The sequence below is a fragment of the Borostomias antarcticus genome (assembly GCF_949987555.1).
Source record: "Borostomias antarcticus genome assembly, chromosome: 11".
In the NCBI taxonomy this organism is placed as follows: domain Eukaryota; kingdom Metazoa; phylum Chordata; class Actinopteri; order Stomiiformes; family Stomiidae; genus Borostomias; species Borostomias antarcticus.
Window position 1 is genome coordinate 24946937 of NC_140244.1, and position 22666 is coordinate 24969602.

General features: G+C 48.5%; 1 protein-coding gene across 3 annotated transcripts; it reads right to left on the minus strand.

Annotated features, from left to right (window-relative positions):
* Positions 1–6916: 6916 nt before the first annotated feature.
* Positions 6917–21205, minus strand: tpd52l2b (tpd52 like 2b). 3 transcript variants are annotated; one of them, XM_084445956.1, is made up of 7 exons: positions 20982–21205; positions 18162–18313; positions 17412–17560; positions 14061–14108; positions 12353–12454; positions 9785–9833; positions 6917–8829 (listed from the first exon to the last, which is right to left on the minus strand). In XM_084445956.1, exons 1-7 carry the CDS (start codon positions 20998–21000, stop codon positions 8749–8751), a joined length of 600 nt encoding a protein of 199 aa, XP_084302082.1. In that variant the 5' UTR covers positions 21001–21205; the 3' UTR covers positions 6917–8748. The 3 variants fall into 3 exon arrangements, with proteins under 3 accessions (XP_084302082.1, XP_084302081.1, XP_084302083.1); XM_084445955.1 differs by having other exon boundaries at positions 6917–8835; XM_084445957.1 differs by lacking the exon at positions 14061–14108 and having other exon boundaries at positions 6917–8835.
* Positions 21206–22666: the final 1461 nt, after the last annotated feature.

Consider the following 22666-nt stretch of genomic DNA (forward strand, 5'->3'; position numbering starts at 1 on the left):
CAGTTGTGAGGACCGGGCTGGCAGCTACGGCCTTTCTCTCATTCCCACCTTCGTCCTCTCTCATCCCATTTTCTCTCTCCTCATCCCTTCCCTTTTCATCATTTGATCAGCACAGGGCTCCCTCTAGCACGTCATCCTCCAAACCACCAATCCCATTATCTTATCATCTCTCTCTCTCTCACCTCTGACAGACATGCACACAGACAGACACGTACCCAAACAGACATTGTGCACGAACATCCGCATTAGGGCTGGGTTAAAAAAAATCGATTCATCGATTCTGAATCGATTCTGAAGCAAATGATTCAGAATCGATTCATGAATCTCAAAATCGATCTTTTATTTAATGAATGAATGAAATGAAAGTAATGAATAGTTCATTAATTCATTCAATGATTCATTCATTCATTTTTGGAAATCAGTATCGATACCCAGCCCTAGTATTGATGTGTTGCATAACTTGGCAGTCATGTAATTAAGGTTACAGCTAAAAAAAACAGGTTTTAGTAACACTAACCGAATCGATATTGAATCGAATCAAATTGAATCGTGATAATCAATTCTGAACCTTGTGAATCGGAATCGAATCGATTCTTGAAATTCGAATCGATACCCAGCCCTAATCCGCATGGACGTCCACCCCATTCCTCTGACACACCGAGCCCGGAGAGAGGACTAATGTGTGGCGTGCTCGCTCTCCCTCTGGCCTTATGTAATGCAAACGTTACGTAACCAACGACGAAACATTACCTTCTTTTTTTTTTATCTGTCCATTATCATAATTAGTTGCGACGCTCACACTATCATAATTAGCCGCAACGCTAACACATTTTTTTGTGTCCCTCAGTGGATCCACATCTACTCTCTGTGAGAGGCAGAAAGAGATTTAACATGCACCTTTAGGGGTTTCACCAGTAAAGCTTCAACCACAACCAACAATTGACTTATTGAGCAGCCTGGTTGATCTGGGGGTGTGTGGCCTGTTTGAAGACATTAAATATGCAGGGGTGCAGGGGGGGCGCATGGCATGTTACCCCCCCCCCCCCCAGGGGGGGGCGCATGGCATGTTACCCCCCCCTCAGCCTCGCTGCATTATGCAGGGCACACAGATGTACAATCCCCAGAGTGGGCTAGGAAACATACAGCAGGGAAGACGAATCGTCAGCGGTGTGAATGTGGAAACAAAAAAAACTTCTAGACACCACACACACAAAGGGTGAAGGAAGGAGAACGCAACTTTATTTGTCATACAGTGGGTGTTGCACAGCACACGGTGATGAGGCACATACACACACAGTGACAAGTGTACGCAGATGACATGTTTCTCTGCTCTTCACCCATCCCGTCGTCCTTCCCCCCAAGGGCAGCTGGAAGCAGACAGTAGGCAGCGTGCATGCTGGGACGGGCCCCCGGGGGGCCAACCAAGCGCTTCTGTTCGTCTTCGCCAGGGACGGGACCTGTTCTTCTGCATGTTGTTCCATATTGGGTTATTTATGGGGGAAACCCCATAACATGCAGAGAACATGCAAACTGCACACAGAAAGGCCCGGAGACCTTCTTGCTGTGAGGCGACTACTATTACTGCGCCACTGAGCAATTTTGGGGTTCAGTGTCTCGCTCAAGGACACTTCGGCACAAGCTGGGATCGAACCGGGGACCTTGCTCTCCCCAGCTGGCCGCTCTACCTCCGGAGCCATGTCCCTCTACCTCCGGAGCCATGTCCCTCTACCTCCAGAGCCATGTCCCTCTACCTCCAGAGACATGTCCCTCTACCTCCAGAGCCATGTCCCTCTACCTCCAGAGCCATGTCCCTCTACCTCCAGAGCCATGTCCCTCTACCTCCAGAGCCATGTCCCTCTACCACCAGAGCGATGTCCCTCTACCTCCAGAGCCATGTCCCTCTACCTCCAGAGCCATGTCCCTCTACCTCCAGAGCCATGTCCCTCTACCTCCAGAGCCATGTCCCTCTACCACCAGAGCGATGTCCCTCTACCTCCAGAGCCATGTCCCTCTACCTCCAGAGCCATGTCCCTCTACTTCCCAAACCATGTCCCTCTATCTCCAGAGACATGTCCCTCTACCTCCAGAGCCGTGTCCCTCTATCTCCAGAGACATGTCCCTCTACCTCCAGAGCCGTGTCTCTCTATCTCCAGAGCCATGTCCCTCTACCTCCGGAGCCATGTCCCTCTACCTCCAGAGACATGTCCCTCTACTTCCCGAGCCATGTCCCTCTACCTCCAGAGCCATGTCCCTCTACCTCCAGAGCCATGTCCCTCCACTTAATTCAAACGTTCATATGAATTGGGATTGCATTTTCCACTAGTACATGCATTCTTTGTGAAAAGCACCAGCTCAGTGTTCTTGTGGTTAGAGTGTCCTCCCTGAGACTGGGAGGTCGGGAGTTCGATCCCCGGCCGAGTCATAAAAAAACGATAAAAATGGTACCCATTGCCTCCCTGCTTGGCACTCAAGGGTTGGAATTGGGGGGTGACATCACCAAATGATTCCCGAGCGCGGCACCGCTGCTGCTCAACGCTCCCCCAGGGGATGGGTCCAATGCGGAGAACTAATTTCACTCACTCAGGTATGTGACAATCATTGGGACTTAAATATTCAATTCTAATGCAATCATGTGATTTGCATTTTCATGTACCTGGTATGCACATTCGCAGTCAATATGATAATGAAATCCATTTGCAAAGCAGGTACGATCCTCTGAATAAAGAAATGTGACAATATTAACTACACTGAACCCAGGGAAGTTAATCACACCACCACTAACATTAAGGGTAGCCAAAACACAAGAAATAGAATCAAATTGCTAATGTAACCGAGGGGCATATGACCACTGACACCTGACACTGACACCTGACTACACCACACCTGTTCTTTCCCCAGGAGAGGATCATTGAAACCATACAGCACAAGTTCTAGGAATAATTAGGGGCAGATACGTGTGTTTCTAGTAATAACCTTGGTGCTAGAGACACAGGGTTTGGACTGGGGTGTGCGGAGGGAGAGCCCGGAGTGCAACACTTTGCCCCTCGCCGGCTGTGACCTGAGGGGGGCGCCACAGAGCCGGCTAAATACAGCCACCCATTCACCTCCACTCATTTTTACCTCCACCCAGCGACAGCGCAGGGCGAGAGGTAATGTTTTCAGTGGCTTGTGTTTGTTTGTCGATTAGCAGGATTACGCTAAAACTACCGGACCCATTTTCATGAAACTTGATGGAAGGGTGTAGCATGGTCCAACTTAGAACCCATTACATTTTGGAGTGGATCCAAATCACGGGGCGGGTCCACAAGCCGCCCAAACACAGCCGGCCATTCTCTTCCATTCATTTTTTGGACTAGGATTACGCAAAAACTGCCAGACTGCTTTTCATGAAACTTGGTGGAGCGGTGTATCATGGGCCTATTTAGAACCCATTCAATGTGTGCACAGAGCCACCAAATGCATTCAGGTACTAAATAAAATGACATTGACATTGACATAACCATCACTCTGCTAAAACTCTGGTCAGCTGTCAACTTCAACCACTAGTCTGACTGGCAGCAGCGTACACCTAGCACCTACCTACCAGGCTAGCACAGGTACACCTAGCACCTACCTACCACCTACCTACCAGGCTAGCACAGGTAAACCTACCACCTACCTACCACCTACCTACCAGGCTAGCACAGGTAAACCTACCACCTACCTACCACCTACCTACCAGGCTGGCACAGGTAAACCTAGCACCTACCTACCAGGCTGGCACAGGTAAACCTAGAAACTACCTACCAGGCTGGCACAGGTACACCTAGCACCTACCTACCACCTACCTACCACCTACCTACCACCTACCTACCAGGCTAGCACAGGTACATCTACCACCTACCTACCACCTACCTACCAGGCTAGCACAGGTACATCTACCACCTACCTACCAGGCTGGCACAGGTAAACCTACCACCTACCTACCAGGCTGGCACAGGTAAACATAGCAACTACTTAGCAGGCTGGCACAGGTAAACATACCACATATCTACCAGGCTGGCACAGTTAAAAGTTCTGCTCACTGACTGGCTAACAACCTCAGACATGAACAACCTCAGACATGAACTATGATGGTCATTATACTGGTATTGATCAGTTATCAACACACTCATAGCCTTTTATATCCACTAACCCCAGATGACTATGGCTATTGGAGTGATTCGCAGGGAATCACAAATCCAGGAAAAAGCACAAGTCACATAGACAAAAAAAGCCCTCTACCTCCCTCTTGTGGCTATAGCTGTAAATTACCTTCTGTTTCATAATTATATTTCCAACAAGTCACTACTTTATCTTTCTCCTTTGACGCCCTGTAGAAGAGCCTGACTGTCACAGCATGGAGCCATTGAAGCCCTGCAGTCTTGCCAACACTGGCAGAGGTGAGAAGATGCCCACTGGCCAAATGGCTGTACACATTCTGTGGGACATACAGATCAGATCTGTGTATCTATAAGCTGATTTATTGCTGCGTCTTGCATTCCTGACCTGGGTGTTTCAGAGGGCAGATGTTAACTCTCTGCTTATCAAGGAACATGTGTGTCCAGCTCTGTCAGCATCAGTGCACCAGATGACACCTGGCAGCCACCGTACATTACTTTTATGCTGGATTGGAACTCTGGTTCATATGTAATCCGTTCCAGTGAGATGCTCTTTCTCAAGGTTCCCCGAGCTGGTTCTAGACTTGGTTTGACTGTTTTACTGTAAATGCTCCAATCTCATGGAATGCCCTGCAAAGCTCTTTCAAAATGTCTACCCTTCCTATTTTTAGCCATTTTAAATCTATCTGAATTTTGCACATCTAATTGTTTTAATTGAATTTATAGATGTTACCCTGTTCTTATTATCGTGTCCTATTTTAACTTTATTTTGTTTTGCTTTTAGTGTTATTGTCTTATTATTCTCATTCTTGTTTTATCTCTGCACTATTTTTTTTACTCGTCATCACTGTAAATGAGGGCAACCCCAGTGTCCTTCAAGTTTAACTAAAGGTGATGGATGGATGGATGGATGGATGGATGGATGGATGGATGGATGGATGGATGGATGGATGGATGGATAGATGGATAGATAGATAGATAGATAGATAGATTCTCAGCAAGAGATGGCTTTTAAGAGCATTTCCACTTTCTATGCTCCATTTGGTGTCAGAGTCAGAATGACATGGATCCTGTTATAAATCATTATTGGAACATGACCTCTTGTGATCAGAAGGCTTATATTCACTTTTGGAGACGTTGACTTTTTATGGCTGGAAAATGCTATTCTCAGCGAGAGAAGGCTTTTGAAAGCATTTCCACTTTCCATGCTCCCGGAGTTGTCGGAATGAGAGGAATTCTGTTATCTCTTCTCTCCCTCGTCCCCTTCTCTTCCCACCCACTTACTGAAGCCAGACAAGGTTAGATCAAGTGGGATTTGAACCCACGTTGCAGTACGCACTAGGCACATTGCAGGAATTTAGCCTGCATTTGCTGGGTGGTGACACCAGCATTACCCCGCTGAGCTATCCCAGAGCTCTGGAAACATCTCATCCATCCTACTTAACACCTGATTCCCTACTAGCACACATAACTTCAGCACATGGGCACTGCCAGATTTAAACCCAAGTCTCAACACACACAGCAGGGTTGGAAAATGCCTGCATGAGCCCAATGAGCTATCCCAGAGGGCTGGAAACACGTGCTCATCCATCTTACTTAACCGATTCCCTCCTAGCATACTTATAATAACTTCAGTACATGCGCACTGCCAGATTTGAGCCCAAGTCTCAACACACACAGCAGGGTTGGCAAATGCCTGCATGAGCTAACCAGGCGGTGTGCAAAAAAGTGCTCATCCATCCTACTTACACCTGATTCCCTACTAACAGTTATAATAAGAACCTTCTGACAGTCGGGTCATTAGAGGGGATCGAACCCTGATCTCGTCAGCGTCGTGGCCCAGGGTCAATTCCCGGTCAGGGAACGCCTCTTTTCTCTTGCATCAAAAATGTTTATACCCACATTCCAAGCAATGTCTGACCTGCTGTGCGATTCCTCTGTAATAATAACACATTATTTTTGTATAGCACTTTTCACAACAATAACTCGGAGCCACACGTTGCAAAGTGCAGTAAAATTAACTCTAAAAGCTACAGGAAACCAGTGAAGAGAACATATTTTAAAACAGTAGCCTAGTTATTTGGCCATCAAAAGAGATTATGGCCAAAATTCACCCCCAGGTTAAGGGCAGCAGATACCAAAAAGACACTGCATGGAGCTGAAAGCATTTGTGTAACCAAATAGAACAACCTCCGACTTCATTAAGATGGAGGACGTTCTGAGACATCCAGCAGTGTGTCAGCAAGGAACATGACACGGACCAAATGACCTCCCTCACCAGGCTTACGTGGGACATAGAGCTGGGTATCGTCCACATGACTCTGGAACTGGATATCACGTTTACAAACGATGTCACCCAACAGAAGCGTGTCAATTGAGAACACGGGACCCAAATTCAACCCCTGAGGAACGCCACTAGAGTGGGGGGGCCAGAGAAGAAGAGGCTTTACTTATGACCTGTAGACACTAGTGTGTTGACCTAAACAAATACGATATACTGTAGACCACACACACCAGTCCTGAATCAGTCCTGAATCAGAAAGAATCTCACATATTTATTTTTACTCAGGTTTATACTCAAATCTGCACCAAGGAAATCAACATGTTTCAAATAACATAAGTAGAGCATATATACTGTACCAATACATGCTTTAACAAAAGCTTTTGTTTTGGGTGAATGAGCACTATACCATGCACTGTAAATAAACCCACAAAAACACTCGACACTCTCCTTCATTTAAAGGAATGCTTTATTGATATCCAAACATATACGACAAACCAAAAATGTTTAATTAATCCACCAATATCTCCAATCTGATCCCTTTGTATTCTACAACTAGGCTCACATCCTAAATAAAGCTATATACTGTACGCTGTCAGTCCAATGGATTGGCTTGCTGGCACATACAGTCATGCCCTTATAACGTGTTTCACAAGTTTCTACCATGGCGTCTCTCTCGAAAAGTGTGAATTTCATCGCCCCAAATCAAATCCGCAGCTCTATACAAGTAACACGATGTGAGTCTGTCTCTCGTCTCACCATGGCAGGGATTTCACAGAGTGAAGGAAGAGAGGGAGTTGTAACGACATTGGCAACTTTTCACCCATGGCAATTAAATACATATAATCTCTGACCTGCACCCGAAGAGGAAAACAAAGAAATCCATACATCACCCAGAGTAGCTCACTACCGAAATAATCAACAAACACATTGATAAAAAAAGAGAGAGAGAGACAGAAGGAGCAGACGTGAAGGCCGAACGAACCTCCCAAGGGCCCCCGAGACACCAAGCAGGTCAACTGTACAATCTACTTCATATTCAGAGTAACAAAGTGACGGTGCCTCCAGACTAAATCATCGTTGTCGCCGAGCAGCTGTTCCGGCCAGTTATTCGTTTCAGCTGGTTGGTTAGTTGCTCCCGGTGTATAGGCTAGATAAGTGCGCAGGGGGCCAAACAGGAAGTGTGACAGGAAACGGTGTCATCTGTGAATGTGTCGGTATCTATGGGTGGGGTGTGTACTGTACGGGTTTAGTAGAGTGTGCTTGCGCATGTAGACTGTCTACAGTGGAGTGTGTCAGAAGAGTGTGTGTGTGTGTTGTGTGTGCAGGAGTGGGGGCATGGAAACAATTCTTTGTAATGGCAGCGATATGTCTATATTTGACCGATAATTTCAGACGTGGCAGCAACGTAGCGAACGTTTGAGCCTTCACAGTGTGGCCGTGTGAAGCTGCCCACCTACCAGCCACCCCCCCCCCCCCCCCTCAACCCAGCTCTATCTTCATCTACCAGCAAACTAAGAACACAACAGATGCAGTTAGGCAGTGTAAGGCAGAAGAGTTCCACATTCACCGGAGCAAAGCACTGCCTCACTGCATTCTGGGTAAAAAAAAAGACCCAACACCTGCGCTGAGGAAAGCTGGAACGAGGGACAGACGTGTTCAAGGTGTTGTTCTATTGTTGTTTACTCTCCCGCTTTAAAGTTGTTTTGCGTGTTTGTTTTTTTCTAGTCCCCTTACCTACCGATGAATGCCAGGTGGCGATATTGTTTACAATATATTTATTCATATATATTTATACATAAGATAAAAGTTATGTAAAAACATTATGCAAAGCAGTGTAAAATAGTTTATAATACAAAATGGTTAAGGTTTTTGACTCGTTTTCCCCCATTTTTACACAGCCTGTGGTGATGCGGATGGTGTGTAGTTGCGGTGCTGTTTTTGTACAGGTGGGATGGGCGATGCGCATGCTAATGCTAATAGTAGAAGCAGTAGGCTAAGGGGAGACGGAGGCTAGGTCCCAAACCAACCCCCTACTCTGGGTAGATCTGACAGGACTAGGACACAAGCTCACCCAGCTCGACAGAGGGGTAGAGACACTACCGATTCTGCTTAGACCCATCCAGGCGTGCCAGATCTGGGGATGTGTGGATAGTGGAACCAGGCCGGAGGGTGGGGAGAGATCTAGCTGAGAGAGGAGTGCAGAGAGGGAGGAGGCGATGGCGATTATGTCGGGGTCAGGGGTGATGGGTCATGGCGGGGTCACTCGGGCGAAGAGGCGTCGACGCGGTCAGTCCCGGGGAGGCGTGACGCGGCGAGGGAGGGGCTTCAGAAGGGGGCGTTGTCCTGAACGGGGTTGGCCTCGTTTGGGGAGTGCGCGGCCTCTCCGTTCCCTCGGTCACCAACCACCTTGTGCTGGACACACGTTCACCGGCACAGGGAGGGAGGGAGAGAGGGAGGGAGGACAGGAGCGAGGGAGGAGAGGAGAACAGGAGGGAGGGAGGAGAGGAGAACAGGAGGGAGGGAGGAAGGGGGGAGGACAGGAGGGAGGGAGGACAGGAGGGAGGGAGGAAGGGGGGAGGACAGGAGGGAGGGAGGACAGGAGGGAGGAGAGGAGCGAGGGAGGACAGGAGTGAGGGAGGGGAGAGAACGGCAGGAGCGAGGGAGGGAGGGAGGGAGGGAGGGGAGAGAACGGCAGGAGCGAGGGAGGGAGGGAGGGAGGGAGGGGAGAGAACGGCAGGAGCGAGGGAGGGAGGGAGGGGAGAGAACGGCAGGAGGGAGGGAGGGGGGAGGACAGGAGCGAGGGAGGGAGGACAGGAGCGAGAACGGCAGGAGTGAGGGAGGGGGGAGGACATGAGCGAGGGAGGGGAGAGAACGGCAGGAGTGAGGGAGGGGGGAGGACAGGAGCGAGGGAGGGGAGAGAACGGCCGGAGTGAGGGAGCGGGGAGGACAGGAGCGAGGGAGGGAGGGAGGACAGGAGCGAGGGAGGGAGGGAGGACAGGAGCGAGGGAGGGAGGACAGGAGTGAGGGAGGGAGGGAGGGGAGAGAACGGCAGGGGTCAGTGACATGGCGGCAGGTAGTGCATCCTTCGTACATGTCCATGTTATTTAACTTTGCCGAACAACCGGTCACCCTCAGAGACTAAATGAACTAAAACAATGTGCACTTGTCCATCTGGCATCGGTCACAACATAAAAGGTGCTGTTCAACTCATAGGTCTTCAGCCTGAAGCCCTTCGAGACCTGTGCTACCGCTTTGCTACGGTGTGACAGTGTTCCACATGCAGTGTGTTCTACTGGGAACATTCCACTAGTTTCCCAGCTAACCCACTCCTGGTAACCTCGGCAACAACCCTGTTTCTCACCTTCAGATTGCCGACTTTGTCCTCGAAGGATTTGAAGGTCGGAGAGTTTCTGTCGAATAACAAGGACACCGACGTCACACTCAAGAAATAAGGACACTGACGTCACACTCAAGAAACAAGGACACCGACGTCACACTCAAGAAACAAGGACACCGACGTCACACTCAAGAAACAAGGACACCGACGTCACACTCAAGAAACGATGTTGGACCAGAATAGTTATGTTCATCCATGATCGACATCAATACAATCAGGCTTTCTTTTCCTGCTGTTCACGAGTCTTGATCGTGACACTGCGTTTATAAACATCCCTCCTTCTACATCAGAGAGGTTTATTCATCTGCAGTCCCGGTCCAAAGACCTCCTGCCTCCTTCTGTCAGGTCCAGGATGGTATAAAGGAGGAGGAGTCAGAGATGACACATGTGGCTCCTGGCAGAACAATGGAGCCAATCACAGAACTCTGCTTCTACTTTGGCTCCTAATGCAGCAGCTAACGTGAAATCAGGAAGTCTCTGACACATCTTTCTTTATACCCTCCTCCTGGTACGGGTTCAAAAGGAGTCTAGGCAGAGAGAAGCCAGTAAGTGGCTGGAGGAGGGAGGGGCTTCACAGAGAACCCATAACCCCTCGAACCTGGACTACACACAGATTTGATCCTCATTAGTTACAAAGCAATTCGCCTTATTCACCTGGCAGCCATATTGGTCAGTCTGGGGTGCGGATGCGGAAGTGCCCGTTGACTTCAATGTTAAAAGTTCACTGTAAAAACACCACTTCAAGAACCAAAATAGTCAAAATAACAGGCTGAATACACTTTCGGGGTTACAAACTCATCATTACCAGACTCTGTTTTTCACTGCCGTTGTTTTCGCGTTTGGAAATACATTGAGATGAATGAGCCATAGTTAGCCGTCAGCTGCATTCACAACGATGCATTTCAAAACGCGAAAACAACGGCAGTGAAAAACAATCGGAGTCTGGTAATGATGAGTTTGTAACCCCGATAGTGTATTCAGCCTGTTATTTTGACTATTTTGGTTTTTGAAGTAGTGTTTTTACAGCAAACATTTAACATTGAAGTCAACGGGCACTTCCGCATCCGCACCCCTCATTACGTCAGACTGACCAATATGGCAGCTGAGGTGAATAAGGCGAATTACTCATCGTCATGGACAACAAGTTACTTTCAAATGATGTTGTCGGGTGAAGATCACTGTATTCTGCTGCAATGTGGTCATTTGGCAGTTAGTTCAAAGCAATATTGAAAGACAATACTGAGAAGAGACAGCTGATCTACCCGGGGTTACTTTACCTCATAGCTGGCATACTTATCGAATGGCGAATGGAGTAGTTGCTACTTTGTAAGCATTAAAGGAAGACAGAGAAGTATCAGTGTTAGAAAGGCAAGCAGAGAAGAACGCACATGAAAGCAGTGAGGCCCCCTGCTGGTGTAGACAGGTCATTACAGCACACGAATGTGGGGCAAAGACGAGTGGTCAATCAAATACAATCTGAAACATTGGTCTCTTTTCCATGCAATAACCAAGCATTCACCACCACCACATGCCAAACAACTAATTGAAACATTTTAGATTTTATACACATTAACATAGCGGGGGACCTTGTTTGTACAAGTCAGGCTCTTACCCAAAGGAATTAGAGAAAGGCAGAGCTCTGGTGACCAAACGCAGCAATTAAAAAAACAAAACAGAAGAAACAAAAGAGGTTGAGCATCAGGCAGAGGGGTGAGAGGAGGTGACGGGGTGGGAGGAGGTGACGGGGTGGGAGGAGGTGACGGGGTGGGAGGAGGTGACGGGGTGGAAGGAGGTGATGGGGTGGGAGGAGGTGGAAGGAGGTGACGGGGTGGGAGGAGGTGACGGGGTGGGAGGAGGTGATGGGAGGTGACGGGGTGGGAGGAGGTGACGGGGTGGGAGGGGGTGATGGGGTGGGAGGAGGTGGAAGGAGGTGACGGGGTGGGAGGAGGTGACGATGGGGTGGAAGGTGGCGACGGTCGGGGCAGACACGGCCATTAACTACTAATGATGGAGACGATGGTACAAGGCAAGGGAGATGAGGCAAGGTTAAGGACGAGCGCTCTGTGTGAGAGGATTACTCATCTATGAGGGAAGGGGAAAACAAGAGCCAGGGAACACGGGCTCAGACGAGTCAGGATGATGCAGGCAGGGTGTGCAGGCTGAACACGCATGTGCACACACGCGCACACGCAGAAGCACGCGCACACACACGGCAGGGAATGCCAGGAAAGCCGAAAAAGCCAGGAAGGATACAGGAACATGGCAACGCAACAGGAAACAAGGGGATAAGAACATAAAACACACACGCACACACACTGGCCACACGCTGCTAAGCACGTCTGCGCACACACACACCATCTGAAGTGAAAATTGGAATGATATGATGGATGGAGGATCTCAGCTAGCTCATGGTTAAGAGGGCACAGTGACCCAGCGTGAAGGAGCCGCTGGATCTAGACTAGACTCTACACCGGGTGCTCTAGGTCATGGGTCACGAGGCGGCCATGTTGGCTGTGGGTAAGCGTAGTTCACCTCATGTCTCCCAGTCTCCTGCTGATGGCGGTGCCCATCGTAGAGAGCGCGGCCGTGGTCTTCTGGCCTGCTACAGACAGAGTTTCCTGAGTCTTCTTGTACCTGGAGGAGGGGGATGGGAGGAGGGAGAGATGGGAGGTGGAGAGAGAGAGAGAAGGGTGAAAACGAGAGCATGATCAGGGTTAAATTGGCCACAGCTGGATTAGAAACCTTGGTGACTAGCCAGAGGAAAAGCATCAGCACGTTAGTCAAGCGCTCGGGGGTCAAAGGTAAATACAGAGGTCAGAAAAACACAATGTGCCCTGTCCAGAAACATCCTAGTCCTCTACATCCTAGTTCCCTAGTCCTCTGAACCCTAGATCCCTAGGCCTACATCCTAGCCCCCTAGTCCTCTACACCCTAGTTCCCTAGGCCTACATCCTAGATCCCCAGTCCTACATCCTAGACCCCTAGTCCTCTACACCCTAGACCTACATCCTAGAACCCTAGTCCTCTACACCCTAGACCTACATCCTAGAACCCTAGTCCTCTACACCCTAGACCCCTAGTCCTCTACACCCTAGACCTATATCCTAGAACCCTAGTCCTCTACACCCTAGACCTACATCCTAGAACCCTAGTCCTCTACACCCTAGACCTCTATAGACCCGTAGTCCTAGACCCTAGACCCCTAGTCCTCTACACCCTAGACCTATATTCTAGAACCCTAGTCCTCTACACCCTAGAACCCTAGTCCTCTATAGACCCGTAGTCCTAGACCCTAGACCCCTAGTCCTCTACACTCTAGACCCCTATTCTTCTCACCCTAGTACTCTACACCCTAGACCCCAAAGCCTACACCCTGGAAAAGGACATAGAGGGACTTTGTGTGTGTGTGTGTGTGTGTGTGTGTGTGTGTGTGTGTGTGTGTGTGTGTGTGTGTGTGTGGCCCGTGGTTAAGCCAGGCTAGCAGGTGTGGTGGAGGACTGTGAAGCCATTGTTTGTTAAAGACAGAACATGTACAGTAGGCTGTTGCGCAACACAGCAGACTCCAAAACACTGATCTCTAGTTCACATTCAGGCGATAGGAATCAGCTGTTAGAACCGGTAACGCGTTCAGTAATGTGTTCAGAGAGATACCAGTCATACTGCCACGTGACTTGGCTTAACGCTAGAAGAGTCACACTGGAAAAGTCAACAAGTGTGGAAGTGTAGAGTAATCACACGCCACACCTGTACACACCTTGCACACACGCACACACACGGTTAGCCTACATCCACATCTTCCCAGATAGCATCACAGTCCACCAGGTCAGACCTGAGTCCACCCCCCCCCCCCCCCCCCCCCCCACACCCTCCACCAACACACCCAATTATTGTCCTTCTGCCATCACCCGCTGTTAGTGAGAGCTCAGAGAGAGGCAGACGGATCTATGAGCAGTGAGTAGAGAATCGATGTTAAGGAGCAGAGGAGGGTTCTGGGAAATGCTTCGGTGTCGTTCTCAGCAGTGCGGTCCGCTCAGAACCAGACGAGGTTCCCCCACTGACACTGCTAACGCGCCACGGCGGAGAGAACAGAGAACAGAGTCCACCGCCACGCCCCTACAAGCCCTCGCAATCCCTACACCCGGTTACAGCACAGGCAGAGAAGCATGTTAATACTCTGACCTAAAAATATATATTAATTAATATATCAAACAAAAAAAAGAGTGGAAATGTGTCAACTCACGCTTCGGATCGGGCAATGTCATCCAGAGTGGCGGAGGCCGAGAGATATCTACAGACACGGACACAACGACAACATGAAAAACCTCTTACTTCACAGGGTGGGGAGAAAGAGCAGGTTAGACTTACACAACTAACTTGGTGTTTAGCATTATAAATCCTGTTATAAAGGTTATTTGCGATCATATACAACGGTCCATATAAATGTTTTTACGCTCTTGAGATATTAGTGTTCATTGCTCATGCCACAGCGAAGTACACAAGGATCTCTATGGGCGTAGGGTTGGGGATATCCCGAAGATATCCATATGGTTAGCTGTGACCTCGCGGTGACCTGAGCAGTGAGCACTAGCATCTCAAGAGTGCACAATTCCTCAAAATGTTTATATGGACCACCTTATGATTGTACATAAACTTATAACATGATTTATAATGCCAAATACCAAACTACTCCTTTAATACACTTCATGGCTAACATGAACTTCATCCAACATGGCCCGCTAGACTATCAGCCTCGTCAACCAGACTGACCTCTGCACTCGCGTCTCCTTTCAAGGTGAGCTGGTGAGATCAGGCGGGTCAAATCAGGCTACTGCTCAACTTTGACCTTTACATTTCACACAGCCGGAGCCTAAAGCAGCCCGTCAAACTTATCACATTACAGCTACCTGTTTCAGTCAAGAAACTCTCTGTCTGATCCACAGTGATGTTCATGCAATCCATAAAACCTGTCTTTCTGAGTCAAGAGGCAGGATAAGTCCAGCTAAACACAAGCGTAGGGAACGAGTGGGGAGTGACGATGCATACTCCCGCACTAATCCAGACAGATGACTGAGGGTTAGTGTATGAAGCACCAGGCAGACATTCTGTGAGATGATTAGCTCAGCTCGGCACACTGAACACTCAACGAACGGCGTTTCCAAACACACGCGCACACACTTTATAAAGCATCCTGCCGGATCCTCTGAGCTTCCTGCTATAAAGCTGTCTCTCTCTCCCTGCTATAAAGCCATCTCTCTCTCCCTGCTATATCTCTGTCTCTCTCGCTCGCATTCCAGTCCTCACCTCCCACCCAATCTTGAGTCAGGTCTGGGCTGTTCGTCTGGTTGGTAAAAACAAGGAATGGAGGGGTGTGTGTATGTGTGGCCTGGGTGCCTGCCCGCCTGTATGCGTATACAATGTATGAGTATATATACAGTATACCAACATGAATAATAATAATAATAAACTATTTATATACCACCTTTCTAAACAAATGTCTTTGTGCTTTACAAACAATCATCAGTACATCAAATGCATCTTTATCTGAGTGTGTTTGAATGAATGTGTGAGCTTATCTCCTCATCTGCTCAGCCCCAAGCCTTCCGGAACCTCCTCTCTGCTCTGGACCAGACAGCGTACAGTATGGTGGTGGTGGTGTGTGATAACTGGGGTACAGAACAAGCCCTTTACCGGCCCTAAAACAAACCCAGGGAACAGTGGCCCTCTGTTGATGCAACATTGTTTACACTTATGTGTGTATTATGTGCTCTTATCGCATCACGAGTCCAGTGCTGGGTTTGGGGTTTGTTTACACTTCAAGGCCTACTTCTTCACAATGGCCCTGCAGAGGCCAAATCACAGCTAATACGACCCAGAGAGGAAACATCTTCTTTCACAGAGTAAGTGGAAATGGGGAAGTCACAATGGCGAGGTGGTCACATGACACAGACCGTGATGTACAGTGGAAATACAGCCGAGGCTGGCGAGGAGCTGATATTACTAGACAGACAGACTTGTCATGGGGAGGGAGCAAGTCACCAATGTAAAAGGGGCAGAGACAGAGAGAGAGAGAGAGAGAGAGAGAGAGAGAGAGAGAGAGAGAGAACTGTCTCTAATAATATAAACTTTAGCTACAATAGAAAGGAAACAGAAGGGCGTGTTCACATTGTTTTTTCGAGAGCTCCTGACTCGCTGTTCATTTCCATGAAACACTTTTTCTCAACAGCAATTTTTTCTTTAGCCATTTTGTTGTGAAATTGCAATCTGGTTTTGTGTACTTATACTATATGTATGATAACAGCCAGCACCAATTTCTAAACGTCCTCCTTCATGTTTGCTATTGTTGCTACAGTAGCTACATGCTGTTTTTCGGGATGTTTTGCCTCATCTTCGTTGTGATTGGTCGTCTCGGGAAAAATGCGTCATCGACGTTTGAGGCACTTTTAGAAAAGTTGAACTGTTTTTAACAAATGAAAAAGGCGCCTGCGTTCGTTACCGGGAGCGGCTGCTTTTTTTTCGGCGTGCGGCCGCCGTCCGTCGCCGAGGAAAGGCGCAGATCGAAAAAAGTGGTCCAGTGTGAACACGCCCTAAGACTCCTAAACACCTAAGTAGCACTGAGACCCGACTCAGCCCAGCTGCTCTGGCAGTAAAAGCTAGTGAAGCCGGGGGGGTTAAAGGTCACACAGAGAGGAGAGCAGGAGCCTGGGGGGGGGGACAGAGTTATGAACACCAGACCTGTTAGACAGGTAGACACAGCAAACGGGGAGGTCACAGGTCAGTGAGAGGTCTGGTCTGGGCAGTTGTTCTCAAACATAGGAGCAAGACGAGGAGAGAGAGAGGGAGAGAGCGCAAGAGATATCATGTGAGAGAAACGGTGTTTGAGAGAGAGATGGAGCGAAAGAGTGTGAGAGAAAGAAAGTTTGAGACGGAGAGAGAGAGAGAGAGAGAGAGAGAGAGAGAGAACACTGCACACGTTGCATAGTACGGGCGTGCGAGCAAACAGACGACTCACAGCTCTGAGCCGGCAACTTTCTCATTCCACTGCCCCAGTTTCTCAGTGGTTTTCACATAGCTGGAAACAGAGACCAGGTTCAGCTATAGACACTCTGGAACTAAAATCCCCCCTGGGGGAGTAAAGGTTACTCTGCCCAATCCTATTCTGTTGACTTCTATTCTACACTTTACTCTGTTTTATTGTGGTGAGAGGCTTGGTTCTGATCCTGTTTCTGGGTGGGTAGTGGTCTGGAATATCACGGTGGACAACACTGGGACAAATCAATTCCTCTTCGACCCATGTCCCATCCAGACCTAGTGTCTAGCGAGGGGTTCTGCACAAGGCCCACATCAGTTAAATCAACAAGCTCCCACTTCTAGGAAAGAGGTCAGAGGTCAGCCCAGTAGAAGAACCCACTCCTCCCTACACACTCAGCATCAGGTTGGTATAGTAGCCTAAACATACTACCTAGACTACACTTAATACCCACAATCTATGTCTCACACCAGTCCGTTCCTTTTCAAAAGGTGTACAAGAGTACAGCACACTTCTCAGGGCAGATCAGTCTAGATAGAAGGATCTAGAAGCGGGTGTACGTACGCGTTGGAGGTCTGGACGTCCTGCCAGCCCTTGGTGAGGTTCTGCTTGAGCTCGGTGAGGGGGCTCAGGCCCAGCTTCCTCTTCAGCTCCGTGGCGTGCCTCTCCTTGGCAGACAGCACCTGCCGCAGCGTGTTGATCTCCTCCTCCACCTGGGAACGCAGCAGCGCAGGGGGAGGTTCTGGGTTCAAATCCCTTAGGACAGATGGATCTGACGTTCTGGGTTCAAGACTCTTAGGATAGAAGCATCTGACTTTCTGGATTCAAGTCTCTTAGGATAGAAGCATCTGATGTTCTGGGTTCAAATCCCTTAGGATAGATGCATCTGACGTTCTGGGTTCAAATCCCTTAGGACAGATGCATCTGACGTTCTGGGTTCAAGACTCTCTGGATAGAAACGTCTGGATAGAAGGTAATTGAGTGATGGAGTAAAGCTCTGGTGCTCGCTACGCTTGGATTAGGGGTTGGATATTGATGGTTAATCAGAAGGACTCATATGTAAGCACCCAATGGATAGATAAGAGTGAGGCCTTTATGGAGATATTGGTAGAACATTAGGGGTTAGATTACAACTGAGGTTATCCATAAAATGGGATGATGTAGACTATAGGGGAAGCAGCTACATGAGATGGATGGATGGATGGTACTGATACCCTAACCACTGTCATGTCATCCCATAGGCCAGTGTCTGTACGAACGACCCTGAAGACCCAGCTCCTAGAGGAGGAGGGTTGGTGCCAGTTTCAATCGTACCTTGATGAGCTCAGACCTGAGCTCCTCGGCCTCCTCCTCCGTGAGTCCGGGGGGCAGGACGTTGGGCGCGCTGCCCACCGCCCCCTCTACGGGCATGTCCGTCAGGGGGTCGGACACCCCCAGGCCTTTGTTGGGGGAGTTCAGGTTGATATCTGGACGAGATAGAAAGGTGAGAGAGATGTGGAGGTGGAGAAGGGGAGAGGGGTGGAGAGAAGTGGAGGGAGAGAAGGAGAGAGCCAGGAGGGGAATGGGTGGAAGGAGGATGAGAGAGAGACATATGATTTGTCGTGTTTTATTCTCATATTTTTATCTCGTATTTTGACTGCTTTAATTGAATTTTTCTGTAAAGCAATGTGTGGTGTGCTACATTTGTTTGTATGAACAGTGCTATATAAATAAAGTTGACTTTGACTTTGGGAGAGAGTGAGAGAGAGAGAGAGAGAGAGAGAGAGAGAGAGAGAGAGAGATGGAGGCAGATAGGGTGGATTAATGACTACATCTTCCTGATGCCATGGCCACTCAGCCACTTGCTCTCTATGCGAGGCTGCCAATCTCTGCTTTCGCAGGAGCCATTAGCTATCAACAACCACCACTTATCTCCCACACACACTCTCTCTACCTCTTAACCGTCCTGATGGCAAGGTAAGGGAGACATTTAGTCCCGGCAGACACATAAAGTAGGGAAAGTACAGATCTGGCTGCTCCGAGAGTAACCCTAAACCACTAAACCACAGTGCTCAGGAAAACATTGTTACAGCTTTCCACTTACTGTCCCCGGGCTGGGCTGAAATGCAAGCCTGTGTGTGTGTGTGTGTGTGTGTGTGTGTGTTTGTGTGTGTGTTGCAGGCTTCAGCACCACCATTAGCCCACACCCCTACATCGACTGCCACAGCCGAGAGCATAAGTATTCTATTGTATTCTCTGCAGAAGAATGGCAGGGTTTCAAACCCAGAGACGGGCTAGCAAGAAGAGGACAGTCTGTGACACTGACCATGAACAATGCACTCACATCTGGCTACATTTGTGACTTCAGACACAGGGATTCACATTTGGCACAAACACAGTGATTCAGCACAATCCAGACAGGAGACCGTGGGCAGGCGCCTAATCAAGATCTAGTTTCATGCTATATCCGGCCACAATCGAGTCTTATCATGTGAGTGACCCAAATCATATCCGATTGGTGAGGACGTTGTGGACACAACTGACCTGATGAAACCTGGCATCCCGTCCGATTCTATTCCAACTACGTCTGGGGAGATCTGATTGACTTGTCTCAATGTTTTACATTTGCATTAGATTACATCAGTGACGTATTAAAATATTAAGTTAGCCGACTTCGTCGTGGTTGTTCACAGATCATTATCTACATGAAATGTTGATTTGCAACATGACGAGTCCCGGCACGCCAGGCTGTCAGCTGGGAACGACAGCTCACTTGAGAATGACAGCTCACTTGAGAATGACAGCTCGCATGTCTTACCTTAGCTAACTATACCTGTTTGGGAGCTAACAGAACACGTTATTGCGGGGTAGCCATGTCTAGCTATCTATTTTAAGCAAGGGGTCAAGCGAAAACAAGCAGGTTAGTTAACTAGCTAACGTTGACATAAGTAAAGTGGCCGCAGACATTCATTGCGCAACTAGCTAGCTTAGCATATGCTACCTAGATTCCTATCTTATTGGCAAAGAGGGCGTGCCACCCCAACTAAACCACCCATCTGGAGGTTTTAGGGTGGTAGAGATCGAGCTAGGCTAGCTTTATATTTCATCTTGTAGGTTTTAGGGTGGTAGGGATCGAGCTATAGCTTTATATTTGATGATAGCTAGGCTAGCTTTATCTTTTATCTTGCTAGCACGTAACGTAATGTTAGCTAAATCCTTTGTTTACAAGCAGAAACGACCCATTCTGAATACTTAGTCTCGTGAAAACGATTCTCAGCTGTGTGCGGCTAACTAACGTGACTTATCCCAGAAAGAACTAGGACACTCACTTAGCTAAGCGTTTAAAGGGCAGAATAATATGATAGTAACTTAACGTGAGGTTAACTCTAGCTAACGTTAACATTAACGGCTCCCAGTCCTCCTTCCCTTCTCCCAGTCCTCCTTCCCTTTCTCCCAGTCCTCCTTCCCTTTCTCCCAGTCCTCCTTCCCTTCTCCCAGTCCTCCTTCCTTTCTCCCAGTCCTCCTTCCTTTCTCCCAGTCCTCCTTCCCTTCTCCCAGTCCTCCTTCCCTTCTCCCAGTCCTCCTTCCCTTCTCCCAGTCCTCCTTCCCTTCTCCCAGTCCTCCTTCCCTTCTCCCAGTCCTCCTTCCCTTCTCCCAGTCCTCCTTCCCTTCTCCCAGTCCTCCTTCCCTTCTCCCAGTCCTCCTTCCTTTCTCCCAGTCCTCCTTCCCTTCTCCCAGTCCTCCTTCCTTTCTCCCAGTCCTCCTTCCCTTCTCCCAGTCCTCCTTCCTGTCTCCCAGTCCTCCTTCCTTTCTCCCAGTCCTCCTTCCCTTCTCCCAGTCCTCCTTCCCTTCTCCCAGTCCTCCTTCCTTTCTCCCAGTCCTCCTTCCCTTCTCCCAGTCCTCCTTCCTGTCTCCCAGTCCTCCTTCCCTTCTCCCAGTCCTCCTTCCTGTCTCCTCGCACACCTGACATTTGCTAAACGGCTGTTGCGTCGGGCCTCTTGTCGCTCACAACAGCGAACCAAAATGTACCTCGAATGTCATGACCAGCTAGAAAATGGGATTGACATTCTTCAATAACAATAAAGAGTATTTATAGCTAGCTAATAATACAAAATACAAGTGCATTGCTAGCTAGCATTGAGTCGGCTAGGCTACCTTGGCTGGCGGGGTCCATGGCGTCGAAGAAGCAGTTCGGTCTCTCGTTATATAAGCGATGTAGGTTGACAGCAGGGAAAGGTAGGTTGGCTGGCTAGATCACGTAGCAGAGCGGATATCTCTACCGAGCTACCAGTCAAAAGTCCCTCGTTGGGTGAAACGGTTCCACAATCTCGTCGAGACACGAACAGACAGACCCGATCAGCACAGCCAGCTCAGCGGGATGAACCTCCAGCCTGCTCCTTTTCCGGCGTCTGGAGATGACGTTGACGTGGCTGGGCGTCTGTGTACTTCCATGGTGGATACACTTCATGGATGTATTAATAGAATACACTTGCTCAAATTGCCTATTTAAGCCATGATTTAACCCAATCCCATCCCTTTTATATATAGGGCATACTTTTGTATGTTGTGTATTTAGCTGTAACACATTGCGTCTTTAGCGTTTACCTCTACTGCATCAAAACCGAAGGCTGCAGTGAAAACCAATCCAGAGCCCATCCGAGTTTATGAAGTCCCTGCTATCCTGAAGCCCAAATTCACAGAAGCTACCAGTACATGTGAGATATGTGATTTTTACTTTATACAGCTTTGCACAACTTCTCATGTACTTCCTACATCTGCAGAGAGCAGCACTAACCCTAGCCTTTACTTCAAAATTCATATTGGACTTAAGACCTATCTTGCCCACTAGAGGGAGGCATTGATCTTTGGAAATCTAAGCACTGGACTTGGCAACATCAAATACACATAATCAGAATTAGATGTACGAATTATAAAAGCCCACTCATGAATGTATTAATAGAACCCACTCCACTTACACATTTAGCAACTGTACGTCCTGGCGACATGCATCATGGGTGGGAGCGCCAGGTTCACTGTGCACTTGTTTTTATAGAAATGTTTTCTGCTATTTTACAGGTATGGTTGCAAGACGTTGAAGGCTGTAAGGATTTGCTACCAAAAGCATATGGAGAATGACCATGCATGATTTCTTGTGCAAAAGTTCCTGAAAAGGAGTGAGAATATTTATTTTTGTTGAAGATACATAATTACAGGACCTCTTTAATCCACCACACTGCAGTGACTCACAATTACAGTTTGCACACACTTCAGCAGTGACACAGCACAGAACACACACACACATGCAACTTCAAAGGTCGCAGGCGTAAATTGTTCTCAGCATTTTTCCCATCCAAACTGTCCTCGTCCAGGGGCGGCCAGGAGCAGTGGGCAGCCTCGTCAGTGGCACCCAGGGACCAAATCCAAGTGCCCAGTCCAGGTTCTGGTCAGGGACCGGACTGAAGAGCATCTGTTCTTCTGCAGGTTTTTCGTATTGAGTTCTTTAGGAGGGAGGAAACCCTTGCGAACACGGTGAGAACATACAAACTCTGCACAGTCAGGCCTGGGAGACCTTATTGCTGTGAGGTGATAGTGCTTAGAACTATGCCACTGTGCTGTACTGTACAATGGGTCAATGAGTAGTATTACTGCGCCATCTATGGGCATGCGAGCGGTGGTGCGGAATGCCACAGACGGTGCTTTGAGATCCCGTGTGTAAGGCTACTACCCCCAAGTGCCCCCATCTGTAAGTACCACATTACTACAGTGCTGAAATAAATGATAAAGCCTGCATTATCAAACTGTACAATTGCTGTTAAATTGACCTTGCTGGTGAGACAGTA

Bases quoted from the DNA above. Each gene is read 5' to 3' on its own strand.
- tpd52l2b (XM_084445955.1), bottom strand. The intron at 17,561-18,161 runs GTACGATTGAAA...CTGCGTTCCCAG, and splicing joins TCAGGTCTGAGCTCATCAAG to GTGGAGGAGGAGATCAACAC. The intron at 8,836-9,784 runs GTGAGAAACAGG...ACGTGTGTCCAG, and splicing joins ACAAAGTCGGCAATCTGAAG to CACAAGGTGGTTGGTGACCG.